We start from the raw sequence: 15,697 nt of genomic DNA, 5'->3' as shown, positions 1-15,697 counted from the left end.
CTGGTGAAAATTGGGCTTTGAAATCATATGTGAATAATAAATTGAAAATCATTAATTTCAAGCAGTAACCATTAGCAACGTTAGTAATGTCTTGGTTATGTTTTAAAATTAGTTTAATGGCATCTTAATAAAAAAAGGGTTAATTTCTATCACCAAATAAGAAAGTTTCTGGATGTATCCATACTTTTCACTGGTAGTGTCCATAACTGTATTCCAGGGTTAGTTCCTGCCTTTCCCTTAATGTTACTAGGGTACATTCCATCTCCCCAATAGCAACATATTGAGGAAAATGGACGGATCGTTTTGTGACTTTTAACAATATAAAGGAGCAGTCATTTTCAGATATTTATTGCATTATATAGCGCTTTTCTCACTACTCAAAGCGCTCAGCAATTGCAGGTTAAGGGCCTTGCTGAAGTGCCCAACAGAGCAGAGTCCCTTTTGGCATTTACGGGATTCGAACTGGCAACCTTCCGATTGCCAGTGCATATCCCAAATGTGATCCTTCCTTTGAAACTGATTGTTCAATGTCAACTCCTTCTAATATTTTTGGATATCTCCTGCACAGCCTCTTCTTCATGTTATCAACACATTTTTTGCCTAACTCAATGGATTTAAATATTTTTTATTCTTTCAGGCTCAGCTTGATAGCTATCCAGCGTAATGTGAGGAAGTTCCTGCAGCTGCGTTACTGGGGCTGGTGGAAACTTTACAACAAGGTAAATATTTTATTTACATTCCTCAAAATGAAAATCCCCAGAAGTGTCCACATATTCTATTGTTATTATTTGCATGTCATTCTAAGGCTGTTTTCACACTATTGCCTTTTTATCTAGCAAGGATCTTAGGATTGCTTGGCACTGTCATTGCGTCCAACGCTTAGCTTTGTTTATTTTATTTTTTTTAAGATAGTTATTGTTTATTTCATTAAGTGCCTCAAACCTCTACTTAACATTGATCATGGATTTCTTGACATTACTTAGTCAATTCAAAGTTATGGTCCACCAGTACATATTCCAGGAACACTTGGTAAGAACCAATGCTGGAGGAGGTTCCTACACTGCTGAATGTTTCATTCTTCATTTTCTGCATACTCTGATTGTTAATCTTTGATTGTTACTGATGCTGCCTCTGCAAGATCTGTATTTAACATTGTTTTTTGATCAATCGATTACTTGGGCTGCCCTATGCCACCGGTCATGTTCATAATTTTTATGGACAGAATTTCTAGGCGTAACCAAGGAGTGGGGTAGTACCATGTCAGTAACCTCAGAATCACATTTTGCAGATGATCTGGTCCGGTTGAGTTCATTTGGTGGTGTCCTCAGGTGTGCACTGGGGTAGTTTGTGTTGAGTGTGAAGTGGTCAGGATGAGGATCAGCACCTACAAGTCTGAGGTCATTGTTCTCAGATGGAAAAGGGTGGAGTGCTCTCTACAGGTTGGGGCTAGGGTCCTGTCACAAGTGGTGTTTAATTATATATGGGTCTTGTTCACGAGTGGGTGAAGAGGGGAGCGTGAGATCAACAGATGGATCAAATGACATCAGAAATTACATGGACATTGTACTGGTCAGTTGTGGTGAAGAGAGAGATGAGCCAAAAGGAAACACTCTCAATTTACCAGTCAATCTACATTCCTCCCCTCATTTATGGCCACAAGCTTTGAGTAGTGACCGAAACAATTAGGTCACACATACAAGCAGTGGAAATGAGCTTCCTTTGCTGGGTGTCTGGGTAACAGACAGACCATTCAGAAGGAGTTCAAAGTACAGTCCTCCACAATGAAAAGAAGTCAGTTGAGGTGGTTCAGGCATCTGATTAGGATGTGTCGTGAATGCTTCCTTGCGGTAGTGCTTTGGGTATGTCCAAACAGGAGGAGATCTCAGGGCAGACCTTAGACACATCTACCAGCTGGCCAGGGAATGCCTTGGTATCCCCTAGAGGAATTGGAGGAGGTTGTGAGGAAAAGGAAATCTGGGCATTGTTGCCTCCCAGATAAGTAATAGAATGGATAGATGGATGACTTTCCTTTTTTGATCAAGTGTATCTTTGTGTTCTAAAAACATTCAACTCTCTTCTTCAAATCTGTACATGATTGGCCGCAACTCTCTTATTCAGATTTGAATATGATCAACCATTAATGTTATCTTGCACTGACCATCTCATACTAACTGTTTAGACCCAGGGCAGAATTGAGCTCTGAAGGTGGTCAGCCTCCCTAGTCCTGGCCAACAGTGACATGACAACATTGCAGTAAAAATGTGAAGGACGGGGTTCAATTGCAATTGTATATTTTGTAACACACCTTCACAGATCATTACAATTTTCGTCTGACGGCATCCCTCTCAATCTGTAGGTGAAGCCTTTGTTGAATGTAGCCCGCCAGGAAGATGAAATGAAGGCAAAGGAAGAAGAGTTGCGAAACGCAATGGAGAAGACTCAAGATCTTGTCAACAGACTCAAGGAGTTGGAAGAGAAAGTGGCTACCCTCTCACAAGAGAAGAATGATCTTTCCCTGTTGCTTGTTGCTGTAAGTAGTTTGCTTTTTCCTCATATAAGTAAACAAAGCAACTGATTAGGGTACCACAACTAGCAGGGGGGGGCTGTCCAACCTGCACAGAGAAGAGGGATGGAGACTCATGGCCCCAAAAAGGCTAGATTTTAGTTATATGCTGATGACTTTTAAAATTTTTCACTTCACAGTCTCTTTAAAAGTGAAATTACACTTTAATTGGAAAGTACAGTATATTTTCAGCCTATTTTACCAGAAATGCTTGTTATAAAGAAGAGCATCATATACTGTACTAGTCCCTAAACTATGGTATTGTAAAGGTTAAATGTCTGTTTGATTTATAAGGTTCTGTTTTGTAATTATTACAGCCAAGTAGCCAATGAGTTTAAACACATTGACTAAGCATCAAAATCCCTTACACAGCTATTAAAAAGTGAACTCCAAACGTGATAGATGTAAAACTGTGCCTTACAAATTCATATTTAATATTTACAGGAACAAGAATCTCTTGCTGATGCTGAAGAGCGTTGTACTCAGCTGGTGAAGGTCAAAATTGACATGGAAAGTCAGATCCAGGAGATGAAGGAGCGCCTGGAAGAAGAGGAAAGCGCTGCCTCGAGCCTGGGTGCCAACAAGCGCAGGCTGGAAGGGGAACTTAGTGATCTTAAGAGAGATCTGGAGGGACTCGAGTCCACTCTTGCCAAAACAGAAAAAGAGAAACAGGTAACATACAGCATAAGACGTTAACAGTGTCATGGCCAATTCTGTATAAAGGGCATGTGTGTGATTCAATGCATTCATTGTTTTCTATTTCAGCTTTTTATCCTGTTTCAATTGGCAGGGGAAACAGTTAATAAAGACAAACTAGGATATTTGTTGCCTTTTTAAAAAATGTGAATGCAGGTTTGTTCATCCTAGTCACCTGAATGTTATGGCTAAGGTGTTGAACTGTACACCCCTATCTCTGACTCAATGGGACACTCTGAACGTGACACGTAACCTGCTTCTATTTCAAAGCAGGAATGAGACCTGCACAAGACACCAAACAATATGTCCACACTTGCTCATATAGGGCCATTTTTAAGTTACCAATCAAAAAAGCACACAGACACGGGAGATGGTCAGAACATTCAAACTCCACATACGCCACCAGTTGGACGTTGGACACATGCAGAAATTTGTAAACATTTCTGTAAACAAATTCTGCAAACATTTAGGGTGTATTCAATACAGAAAGGCACTACATAAAAATTTATTTTGTAGAAATCTGTTAAATAAGTCATAATGCTGTTATTCACCAGAAAAACATTATATAAAACAGAGTTACTTAATGGTTCATTTGATGAAGTAACTATTATACAGCTGATCTCTTCTACATTTTTTTTAATTGCACAGTAATTTTAACCATATGTCTTAAAAAATCTTTCTTATTTTAATACAGGCCCTAGATAACAAGGTTCGCACTTTGACAGGGGATCTTGGTCAAAGAGATGACAGCATTGCCAAACTGCAGAAAGAGAAGAGGGCCCTTGATGAACTCTACCAGGTTATAAGATTTCTGAAATTTATCACAGCAGCATTAGATATAGGCAGTGTGGTGTAGTGGTTAAGATTTTGGACCTCAAGCCCTGGGGTTGTGTGTTCAAATCCCACTACTGACACTGTGTGACCCTGAGCAAGTCACTTCACCTGCCTGAGCTCCAAGTGGAAAAACAGAAATTAATAAAACCAATCTTATGTCAAATGTTGTAAGTTATCTTGGATAAAAGCATCAGCCAAATAATAATATAATACATGACCTTAAGGTTTTTTTAACTAATTCAAACATATTGTTCTGTGGTGGGTTGGCACCCTGCCCAGGATTGGTTCCTGCCTTGTGCCCTTTGTTGGCTGGGATTGGCTCCAGCAGACCCCCGTGACCCTGTGTTCGGATTCAGCGGGTTGGAAAATGGATGGATGGAAACATATTGTTGCATTGTTGTAAAAGTTTTTTTTTTTTTTTTCATTTAGAAAGCACTTGATGACCTTCAGGCTGAAGAGGACAAAGTAAACCACCTAACCAAAAATAACAGCAAGCTGAACACACACATTCATGAGGTAAGGAGATAAAACGAGACATTCGCCATAATAATAATAATATGTCAATATACTTATTACCTCTCCATGGCTGGATACACATGCCTGTACTGTTGAAAGAGCTAATAAGTCCAGCCTTGATGCCATCAAGTTACTCTTTTCACCTTCAGCTTGAAGACAACTGGGAACAAGAGAAGAAGATTCGTGCAGAAGTAGAGAAAGCACGTCGCAAAGCAGAAGGGGACCTGAAAATGACAATCGAAAACCTGAATGAAATGGAAAGGGCCAAACTTGACCTGGAGGAGATTGTCAAAAAGTAAAGAACATTCTTTCATTCCTTCATACTTACACATGCATCTGTAACTTTGGTTAGACTGCAGGGGTTTTTTAAAACACACAGTACAATATGCTAGTGATTTGTAGCTGCTCACTTCATTCTTTTGGTTGAGGAGTGAGACACTATCCTGTGGCCCAAAACAAAATGTTCTCCATTACTTCTACTTTAATCAATAGCATTCAAACAGTATTTAACACTGTGATGATGGTATTTCAAAATCAACAGATTATGGTTATTTGTAACAAAGATGTTCCTGGTATAGGTGTCACCTCATGTCCAAATCTAACGTAGAAAGAAGTACGATTTGACCATAAAGGGAAAAATCAACTGTCTTTACCAAAGAAATGAAACACTATGTTAACACTCTGAAACATAACTATTAGCTGAATTAAAAAAAAACTCTGTCTTCATGTATATGGTAGGGGCTGGCATCATACATCCTGCCACTGAGTTGTATGGGCTGGCACCATACATCCTGCCACTGAGTTGTATGGGCTGGCATCATACATCCTGCCACTGAGTTGTATGGGCTGGCATCATGCATCCTGCCACTGAGTTGTATGGGCTGGCATCATACATCCTGCCACTGAGTTGTATGGGCTGGCACCATACATCCTGCCACTGAGTTGTATGGGCTGGCATCATACATCATCCTGCCACTGAGTTGTATGGGCTGGCATCATACATCCTGCCACTGAGTTGTATGGGCTGGCATCTACATCCTGCCACTGAGTTGTATGGGCTGGCACCATACATCCTGCCACTGAGTTGTATGGGCTGGCATCATACATCATCCTGCCACTGAGTTGTATGGGCTGGCATCATACATCCTGCCACTGAGTTGTATGGGCTGGCATCTACATCCTGCCACTGAGTTGTATGGGCTGGCATCATACATCCTGCCACTGAGTTGTATGGGCTGGCACCATACATCCTGCCACTGAGTTGTATGGGCTGGCACCATACATCCTGCCACTGAGTTGTATGGGCTGGCATCATACATCCTGCCACTGAGTTGTATGGGCTGGCATCTACATCCTGCCACTGAGTTGTATGGGCTGGCATCTACATCCTGCCACTGAGTTGTATGGGCTGGCATCATGCATCCTGCCACTGAGTTGTATGGGCTGGCATCATACATCCTGCCACTGAGTTGTATGGGCTGGCACCATACATCCTGCCACTGAGTTGTATGGGCTGGCATCATACATCCTGCCACTGAGTTGTATGGGCTGGCATCTACATCCTGCCACTGAGTTGTATGGGCTGGCATCATACATCCTGCCACTGAGTTGTATGGGCTGGCACCATACATCCTGCCACTGAGTTGTATGGGCTGGCACCATACATCCTGCCACTGAGTTGTATGGGCTGGCATCATACATCCTGCCACTGAGTTGTATGGGCTGGCACCATACATCCTGCCACTGAGTTGTATGGGCTGGCATCATACATCCTGCCACTGAGTTGTATGGGCTGGCATCATGCATCCTGCCACTGAGTTGTATGGGCTGGCATCATACATCCTGCCACTGAGTTGTATGGGCTGGCATCATATATCCTGCCACTGAGTTGTATGGGCTGGCATCATACATCATCCTGCCACTGAGTTGTATGGGCTGGCATCATACATCCTGCCACTGAGTTGTATGGGCTGGCATCATACATCCTGCCACTGAGTTGTATGGGCTGGCATCATACATCCTGCCACTGAGTTGTATGGGCTGGCATCATACATCCTGCCACTGAGTTGTATGGGCTGGCACCATACATCCTGCCACTGAGTTGTATGGGCTGGCATCATACATCCTGCCACTGAGTTGTATGGGCTGTCTACTCTAAAGCCATATTCAATGCAGCTTGTTCTTTTTGTGAGCGCTTTGATTATCAATGTTATATTTATCAATGAATAAATAATAAACAATGAAATGTATTTCTTGCTATTGCTGCTGTATGTCAATCTGCAGTACTACAGTGAAGGTTGGACTTGTCTTGCAGCTAAAACTGTTTGCTCTTGACATTTACACAGGCATGACATTTTGATTCCCAGCCTGTTTGTTGTCAGTGTGAGGTTTGCGTGTTCCTCTTTGTCAACATCAGCTTTCCCTGGGCAGTACAAGTTAATGGCTTATTCTAGGTATAGATGAGTTGAAGTGCCTGTGAAAGAAAGCTCGGAAAAATACTGAGGCACCAAGCAGGGATGGCTAAAGTCAGCTCATTTCCTCCACATAATACAGGTTCAGAGTACTTACACATATCTACAAGTATAATGTCAGTCAGTCAGTCATTGTCCAACCCACTGCTGGGTCTGCTGGAGCCAATCCCAGCCAGCACAGGGCACAAGGCAGGAACAAACCCCAGGCAGGGCGCCAGCCCACAGCAGGGCACACACACTAGGGACAATTTAGGATCGCCAATGCACCTAACCTGCATGTCTTTGGACTGTGGGAGGAAACTGGAGCACTCGGAGGAAACCCACGCAGACACGGGGAGAACATGCAAACTCCACACAGGGAGGACCCGGGAAGCGAACCCAGGTCTCCTTAATGCGAGGCAGCAGCACCACCGTGCTGCCCTTCAAGTATAATGTGATAAAACTAAATTATTAAACCATGCGCTTTTCAGAGCATTCTTATTCACACACTTCACAACTCATCTACACCTAGAATAAGCATTAACTTTTACCAGAGAAAGCTGACGTGGACGAGGAGGAACCCGCAAACCTATATATATTTATACTTATAAAACATCATATATATATGTATTTCTACTATATAGTTTATTATTATATATCTATAGTTATAAATCATCATATGCACAGTAAAACTGAAGTGATGTCAATGATTGACATGAGCAAACCTCAACAATATAAAGTCAACATTAAAAGTAAGGTATGTCCAGTTGATAGTAGAGAAGAAAACAACAACCCTGGTCAACAACTTCCCTGGAGAAAATAAACCTCTAAGGGGACTGTGGTCAGTTGTAACAGTCAAAGTCACTATTCTGATGACCTAGGCCAGTTGTCCCCTTTCCCATCTTGGGTATGCTACAATATCATATGGAATACTCCTGCCTTGTATTCAGTGTCCCTGACAAATTGGTAATGTTTTTTTTAAAAATGAGGCCACCAAAATTCCAACTAATGTATTGATAATGTTTAGGAGAGACCTTGAAATGAATCACCTCAACACTAAACTGGAGGATGAGCAATCCCTTAACTCGACTTTACAGAGGAAACTCAAAGAGCACCAGGTAAGAAAGAAACTTTATTTAACCCACCTGTGGACATGATTGTAAATTATTTAAGGTCAGATTTTGCAGAAATATTAGAAAGTTTTTTTAAAAAAAAAAAGAACCATAGGCCCATTGAATAAATTAGCAAGTAGTGCAGTGGAGAGTAGGACTTTAGGAACCTTCACATCTGGACCTGATGTTACTTCAGACAGTCAAGGTGAACAGGCTGGATGAGCTTGCTGGGCTGAATGGTCTGTTCTCATCACAGCGTTCTAATGGTCTAAAAATCTACCCATTCCTCATTCACACATCAGTCTTGAACAATATGTGTGCACAATGTGACAGTATGCATCTTTATTCTAGTTATTTTTGTATATTCTATATGAATCAGAAAAATGCCAATATTTTTAATGCAAAAAGTGCTCTATGAATACATAAACGACAGATTCAATCTTGGGAGTCAGGCTCGACTTGCTGGAGGCTGTGGTAGGACAGGCTGGCACTCAGGACACTGCTTAGTATTCTAGACAATGACTCTCACCCCTTGTATGAGGTTTTGGGCAAACAAAGGAGCACTCAGTGACAGACGGAGACAACTGAGTTACTCCAAGGAGCGCTACATGTGAGGTCTTTTCTGCCTTCAGCCATCAGGCTCTATAATGAGTCACCCCTTGGCTGAGGTGGTCTTGTTCCCTCTGTGCTGAATGATACTGTGCTACAGTAATCTAGCGGACATCTTAACAGACAATGATGCTATGTGCAGTAAATTATACCAATGTACTGTGAAATTGTAACTGTTAAAATATAGGCAAATCTAATCACTTTGCACTTAGTGAATACCTACACTTTGTTAATTTACTTAAGGATCATTCTTGTTATTTGTACATTTGCAACTTGTTAGCATACTTAAGATTTTAATAATTATTGCTATATGTGTATTTGTGAGATTAATGTTTAAGTTTCTATCTATCTATCTATCTATCTATCTATCTATCTATCTATCTATCTATCTATCTATCTATCTATCTATCTATCTATCTATCTATCTATCTATCTATCTATCAGCTTTTTTCATATCTACCTATCTTTGTCTCATAAGAACCATAAGGAATAATAACGATACATGGATCTTTAAGTCCCCTTAGTTAAAGGAATCTTGTTAAATAAAAAAAATAATAATCTATAGGTCTGTCTAAATTTTAATAACCTTCTGTTAATCTGACAAATTTTATAGTAGAGTGTCCCAATTTTTAGATTTTCTTTTCCAGATAAAACAATGTATAAGCCAGTGCAAAGAACATCATTTACGTGTCCAGCGTTTCATTCATATTCCTGTATTGTATCATAGGCCCGTATTGAGGAGCTGGAAGAAGAACTTGAAGCAGAACGTGCAATAAGAGCCAAGGTAGGCTAGTGATTATTTTCCCCAAACTCAAATCGTGAACTGTCACAAACGTCCACCATCACAAATTACATGTGTCCGTCCCCTTTGTTTCCACTCAGATTGAAAAGCAGAGGGCTGAACTTTCACGTGACTTGGAGGATTTGAGCGACAGACTAGAGGAAGCCGGAGGAGCCACAGTTGCTCAGGTATGGACTTGTATGTGCATAAGAGGGTAAAGGCTTGTTCTGGATCTAGACTTTACACTTTATAATTGTCTTTCTGAGAGCAAAATCAAACCCTGTGCATAACAAGGCATGCAGAAGTCGTGTATGAAGTTTTTGTAATGTGTGAAAATGTTCATTATGCTGCTGTAACATTATTCTATATATAGTAAACAGCTAAATGGCAAGTATTGTCATACCAAGGCCAGAACTATAATATTATAATTATAATTATGGTATATTAGTGGCATTGTGAATGGATGCTGGTGGTAATTAGCCCTGGTAGAGATACCAATGTCATAAATAATGACAGGATCATTTTCTTAGGTCCGGCCTTTTATTCTAAATTGTACCAATGTGTGATTTCAAAAGTGTGTCATAGACTAACACCCCAGTCAGCAATAGGTCTTAATCTTTTATGTATAAACTAAGTTTAAAATACGGATGAATAGACAGAAAACATTTACTATATGTATATCTTTTCTATAGTGGGCTCCAGTCTAAGGTACTTTACAAATACAGTACAAAGATATACAATTCTTAAGCGACTTGCTCACACAGTAGGACAGAGAGAGAATCAAGCCAGCGGCTTTGGGTTTCAGCTCCATTTCCTTAGCTACTACACTACACTGTTTGAAATGGATGAATTCATACTTTTTTATAACTTTTTTTTTTTGTAAAACTCCCTTACTTTCTCTTCCAGATTGAGCAGAACAGGAAGCGTGAAGCAGAGCTCTTGAAATTGCGCCGTGAGCTTGAAGAGGCAGCCCTACAGTCCGAGGCCACGGCTTCAGCCCTAAGGAAGAAGCATGCTGACTCCATGGCTGAAATGGCAGAACATATTGAGAACCTCCAGAGAGTCAAAGTCAAGCTGGAAAAAGACAAACAGGTCATGAAAGCAGAAGTGGATGACCTAAGCAGCAGCATGGAGTCTGTACAGAAAGCCAAGGTAAAATAAAAACACAAAACATCTTGACAGTACTAAGCAAACATAATCTTTGTGTCATGAAGCCTAAAGAAATATTTAAGACAACAACTCCTTGAACACAGTGAGCTCCCTCTCATCACTAATTTGTGACTTTCACTACTTCTCATGGCGGGTATAAAAATGCCAAACAGCACTCCAGGTCTTCATATTACTGGCCAGTTTTTAGGAGTTTTGCTACAGTATTTTGTTAAAGAACGCAACTTACTACATAGTGACACCTTTCACAGAGGATGTGTGCACTCATGGACACTGGGCCTCAGGTGGAGAGCTGTCAGGAATCCTTTCTGTCAGAGACAATCAAAAAGAAGAGAAGACTGTGAAGTTATTTTTAAACAGTACTGTGCTGTCACATTCAAGCACCATCAAATGAACCATAGCTTATCAGAAAAGAAAGTATTGTACAATATGTTAAGAAATCTGTTTGCATCAAAACTGGGCACAGAGATGAAAAGCTAAAACAAAATGCGCATAGAAACCTCAAAAAAAAAAGTGCATTCTGCAGTTTTTATAAATTTGCCTCCTTGGCAAATTAATCATCATTATGTGATTGTGTTTCCCATTTAAACAATCTGATTTAAAGCAGATTCAATTATTAACAGGATTCTTTTCATTTATGTCCTACATGACAAATGTAGAAACTTGAATCTGCTGCCTTAAATTTAATTATTTTGGTCTGCTGTTTGTAGCTGAATTCTGAGGCTCATGTACGTAAGCTGGAGGACAACTTGGCTGAAGCAAATGCAAGAATTGCTGAGATGGAGAGAAACCAGACTGAGCTTAATGCATTCAAAACCAGACTTTCAGGTAAACTTGCTTGCATGCTGCTGCTTCTTTACAAGCTGGGCACATTGTGAATAACAATTGGAAATACACCAGGGTGAGGTTCACCCACTGCACTCTGACTACTGACTGCTACCATTTTCCCAATTGCAGGAAACAACCTCAAATATATCATTTCAAGTAGTGCAAGACTGAATTTGTGCACGATATTATATATAGAAATAAATATGTTTTTCAATTAAATTGATACTTTTCATTATCAAGATGTCATTAAATTGATTTAAAAATATAGCCAAGGCATTGCTAGTGCGTAAAAAGTCTATTACTGCTTGAAATGACTGATCTTTAATCAATTATCCACTTATGTTTGCAAAGCCCCATTGTTCGCAGCCGTTCCTTCAGTGGCCTAATAGTGCACTCTCTTAGATTATTGTTAAGGCCCTGATACGGCAAAGCAGCGCCAAACCTTAAAATTGCCAACACTCTGCTTACAGGTGGATGAATATTTCTATCTTTGTTTCTTCTGTCCAGAGCATATTGTTCCAGCAGGGACGTTCTTAGGCATACGCGAACTACGCATCTGCATAGGCCCCCGGCCGGGCCCCGACTTACAATTTTTTTTTTTTTGTTGGGCTGTGGGCCTGGGGCTCCTGTCACGCCCCTGGCACTGCAGTCGTCTGTGCCAGTCCCAGGAAATTCAGTTCAGTGCATCACTTAGTCTTATTAACAATGGTAATTTATTATCCAAATTGCAATCTTCACCTAAATCCCTAATAATATTGTCACGCCGTCATAACTTTGCCAAATGCACTATAGCAAACGTTAATTTTAGAGATTTGTTTCGGATTCATTCATCATTCAAATCATGAAATAAGCCTATATTACCGGCCTTTACCAGATCCAGAACAAAATCAATATGTTACCACTCTGCATACACACAAGCGTACATGTAGGCCTACTGGTCATCTAAGGCCTTTTCCGGCCGTTTTATTAGAACACCTTCCTGGGTTCATCTCTGCCCCCCCTGGACCTCTCCCCGCCCATCCGGGGCCTGCACATTTCTGAACCGCGTAGGGCCCCCAAACTGCTAAGAACAGCCCTGGTTCCAGGCGTTCTGGTCATATTTTAGGTGTTCATAAACAAACTTTAGTGTTGTCCTGATTTCCTACCGACACACCTCCCATGATCTAATTTGTGCAGCCTCTTTCTAATGGTAGAGTCACACACCTTTACATCATGAATGCCAAGAGCTTCCTGTAGGTCCCATGATGAAATTCTGGGGTTCTCAGAGACTTCATTCAGCATCTTGCTTTCTGCGCTTGGGCTGAACTTGCTGGGGCAGCCTTGCATGAACAAGTTTGCAGTAGTTTGAAATCTTATCCACTTGAACAGTGGAATGGTTGATCTCCAATGATACGGAGATCTTTTTAAATCCCTTCCCCAGACTTATAGGCATCTACAGCTTCTTTTTGAAAGCTTCAGAGGGTTCTTTTTATCTTGGCACTCTGATCAAACACACACTTCAACAATAAAGAGCAAAGAAAACTAAATGTATGAAGTTTAAATAAGACCGGTCAGACAAGATCCCCTCTAGTGAAGTTCTAATTATTGACACCTGATTTTTAATTTCAGGTATTTGGTGTAGTGAGAAGTATAGGGATACACTTATTTTTTCCATTTGTCTAAAATGTTTGTCTGCGAGATTAAAATTTTTCAAATAAGCAATCTGACAGTACATTACTACTAATTTAGAGATCATTTTAATTTCCACTGCCTTATGTCTTTTCCTTTCTTGTACAGCTGAGAACACTGACCTCAGCCGGGAACTGGAAGAGACAACCAGCAGGCTTAACCAGTTTTTGCGCATCAAGACTACATTGACATCTCAGACTGATGAGCTGAAGAGGCAGGTGGATGAGGAATCCAAGGTGGGCAAAAACAAACAAGCAATTTCTGTACAATTCAGCTATATTTCAGATTTGGGAACCTACTACAATAAACATATTTGCACTTTCACAAATGAAAAAGAAGGCTATTATCTTCGTTTTGATGGCATTTTAAGCCATTGTTCCACCTTTTATAGGATATGTTTTTCTTGTGTTAGGGTCATCCGTTATCAATAATCATTGATCTCTCTGCTATCTGATCTATGTGCTCATGTTCTGTTACAGGGGAGCAGACAGTGAAAGCCTGGCAACATTAAAGGCAAGGTGGAAAGAGTCTCACTCGCACACCTCCACTTACATACAGCCACTTTAGAGTCACCAGTACTGTAAACCTAACATGCTTGTCTCTGGGGGAAAGAAAATGAAGGCAAAGGGGGAGCATGCAGATGTTCACCAGGGCCGCATTTAAACTCACATTCCTGATATGTGAAGCTTATTATTGAACATGGTTTTCAATTTTTTTTTAATCTAGAGAATATAAATCTTTCAGCACACTAATTTAACACTGAATTCTACAGGCTCTTCATTTCGATTTCATTATTATGATGGAAGCACAATGGCTCGGGGTTAATGCTACAGAGACCTGGCTTTGATTCCAGGGCCAATCACGATTTGACTGTCTGCAGTGCTTGGCTTAATTCACAACAACCTAAAAACATACATATTAAGTTTACTGGGGACTCAGTATTGACCAGTTATGAGTGAGGGAGGATGAGTGTGAGTGAGGCTTGCAATGAACTGGTGACTTGCCTTGAACTGGCTCTTTCTATGTGCCTTATCCCAACAGGACAGACCACAGCACTCTGTAATGAAAAAAACCGGTAGCGTGGTAGGACATGATGATGCTCATTTCATTAAAGCCACTTTGCCTGAACCTTTCTTTTTTTCTTTCTGTTATTTTGTAAAACAAATATATAGAATTTATGTCCTTAAATTACAAACGGGAGAAAAGGTTTCACCAAATGACCATAGCCAGATATACAAAAGTGCCAGGACTTTTATACATTGCATGTCTTCCAGAATTCATTAGAACTAAAATGTTTAGGGAATGCAGGTACCTTCAGTCTTTAATCATGTAAAGGGAAAATTAACAGAATAAGAATTGAACAGATTTCAAAGTAAAGACTTGAAGGAATGGAAGATGATGTGCAGCAAACAAGCTGTTAAATGTCCAATGCATGTACTAATGTATTTAAGTGTTTTCCAAAATTTTGGAGTCTTAAGGTTACAAACATGTTAAAAGCAAACTTAACTACATAGAGCCTGCCCAAGTATTAATATAAAAGAATGGTTTAGGTGTAGGCCTAACTCAGTTTGTCTGTCCCATCAGTCCCGCAGTACCGCAATGGTCAGCCTAGCCAATTCCAAGCATGATTTGGACCTGATGAAAGAACAGCTTGAGGAAGAGCAGGAGAGTAAGGCCGAGATGCAGCGTCTCATCTCCAAGCTCAACTCTGAGGTCACTACCTGGAGAACCAAGTATGAGACTGATGCCATCCAGAAAACTGAAGAACTGGAGGAGACCAAGTAAGCGATCACTTGTACTCTCTTGGATGAATAGCCATGTGTCTGGTGTTGAATGGGAGCAGAAAGCAGAGACTGAACTAACTGATAACTTATCAACTGTACTGCGCTAAATCACTAAAGATGAACACCATCCTAAAATGCTTCAAACAAGGTCATTATTAACTCTTTGAGGGCTGAACATTTTTTCCAAAAAAAAATGGTTTCACTCAAAAATCAACATAAAACATCTGTTACTGCATGCTGTGGCTGCCAGTTTGTCAAGAATGTGTGGCAGGCTTGCTGCCAGGCTGTCTTTGCGTGGCTGGGACAGCAGCAGCGGTCATGGTTGCAGTGCATTACAATTTGGTTTCTACCTCTTTTCATTGTTATGTGACAGTCCTCCCTGGCGAACATTGTCAGTACCACGATTAGCTGGGGACCAATCAGCTAAAACTGGAACCTCACATTCGTTTTCAATCACTTGTATCAAAAACTGAGTCCGACAAGTCATAGTCCAGTTCAGAGATAATAGGCAAAACATCGTCCACAGACTATTTTGCTTTACGCATTCGCTTTGATCTCTCGCCAGATGTTAGTGCCATTTTTGCCATTGTGTGCGTCTTGCTACTCACGAGAGTGAAGGTGATCTCGGTCAGACCAATGAATCTAACTTTCCTTCTAGCAACGAAAGTCCAATTAAAACATAACAGTTG

General features: G+C 40.6%; 1 protein-coding gene across 1 annotated transcript in view; it reads left to right on the top strand.

Moving 5' to 3' along the window:
- Positions 1 to 15,697, top strand: part of LOC114661187 (myosin-16) — a 71,541-nt gene that overhangs the window by 33,624 nt on the left and 22,220 nt on the right. The window contains exons 19-31 of the mRNA XM_051933360.1: positions 638 to 719; positions 2,357 to 2,530; positions 3,008 to 3,235; positions 3,954 to 4,058; positions 4,523 to 4,609; positions 4,759 to 4,904; positions 8,087 to 8,177; positions 9,508 to 9,564; positions 9,663 to 9,749; positions 10,468 to 10,713; positions 11,439 to 11,556; positions 13,333 to 13,460; positions 14,809 to 15,005. Coding sequence (XP_051789320.1) covers positions 638 to 719; positions 2,357 to 2,530; positions 3,008 to 3,235; positions 3,954 to 4,058; positions 4,523 to 4,609; positions 4,759 to 4,904; positions 8,087 to 8,177; positions 9,508 to 9,564; positions 9,663 to 9,749; positions 10,468 to 10,713; positions 11,439 to 11,556; positions 13,333 to 13,460; positions 14,809 to 15,005 — 1,746 coding nt within the window. The remainder of the gene's footprint in view (positions 1 to 637; positions 720 to 2,356; positions 2,531 to 3,007; positions 3,236 to 3,953; positions 4,059 to 4,522; positions 4,610 to 4,758; positions 4,905 to 8,086; positions 8,178 to 9,507; positions 9,565 to 9,662; positions 9,750 to 10,467; positions 10,714 to 11,438; positions 11,557 to 13,332; positions 13,461 to 14,808; positions 15,006 to 15,697) is intronic.

The sequence above is a fragment of the Erpetoichthys calabaricus genome, chromosome 11 (assembly GCF_900747795.2).
Source record: "Erpetoichthys calabaricus chromosome 11, fErpCal1.3, whole genome shotgun sequence".
In the NCBI taxonomy this organism is placed as follows: domain Eukaryota; kingdom Metazoa; phylum Chordata; class Cladistia; order Polypteriformes; family Polypteridae; genus Erpetoichthys; species Erpetoichthys calabaricus.
The sequence above is the reverse complement of the archived record's forward strand: the minus strand, read 5'-3'. Positions and strand labels throughout refer to the sequence as shown.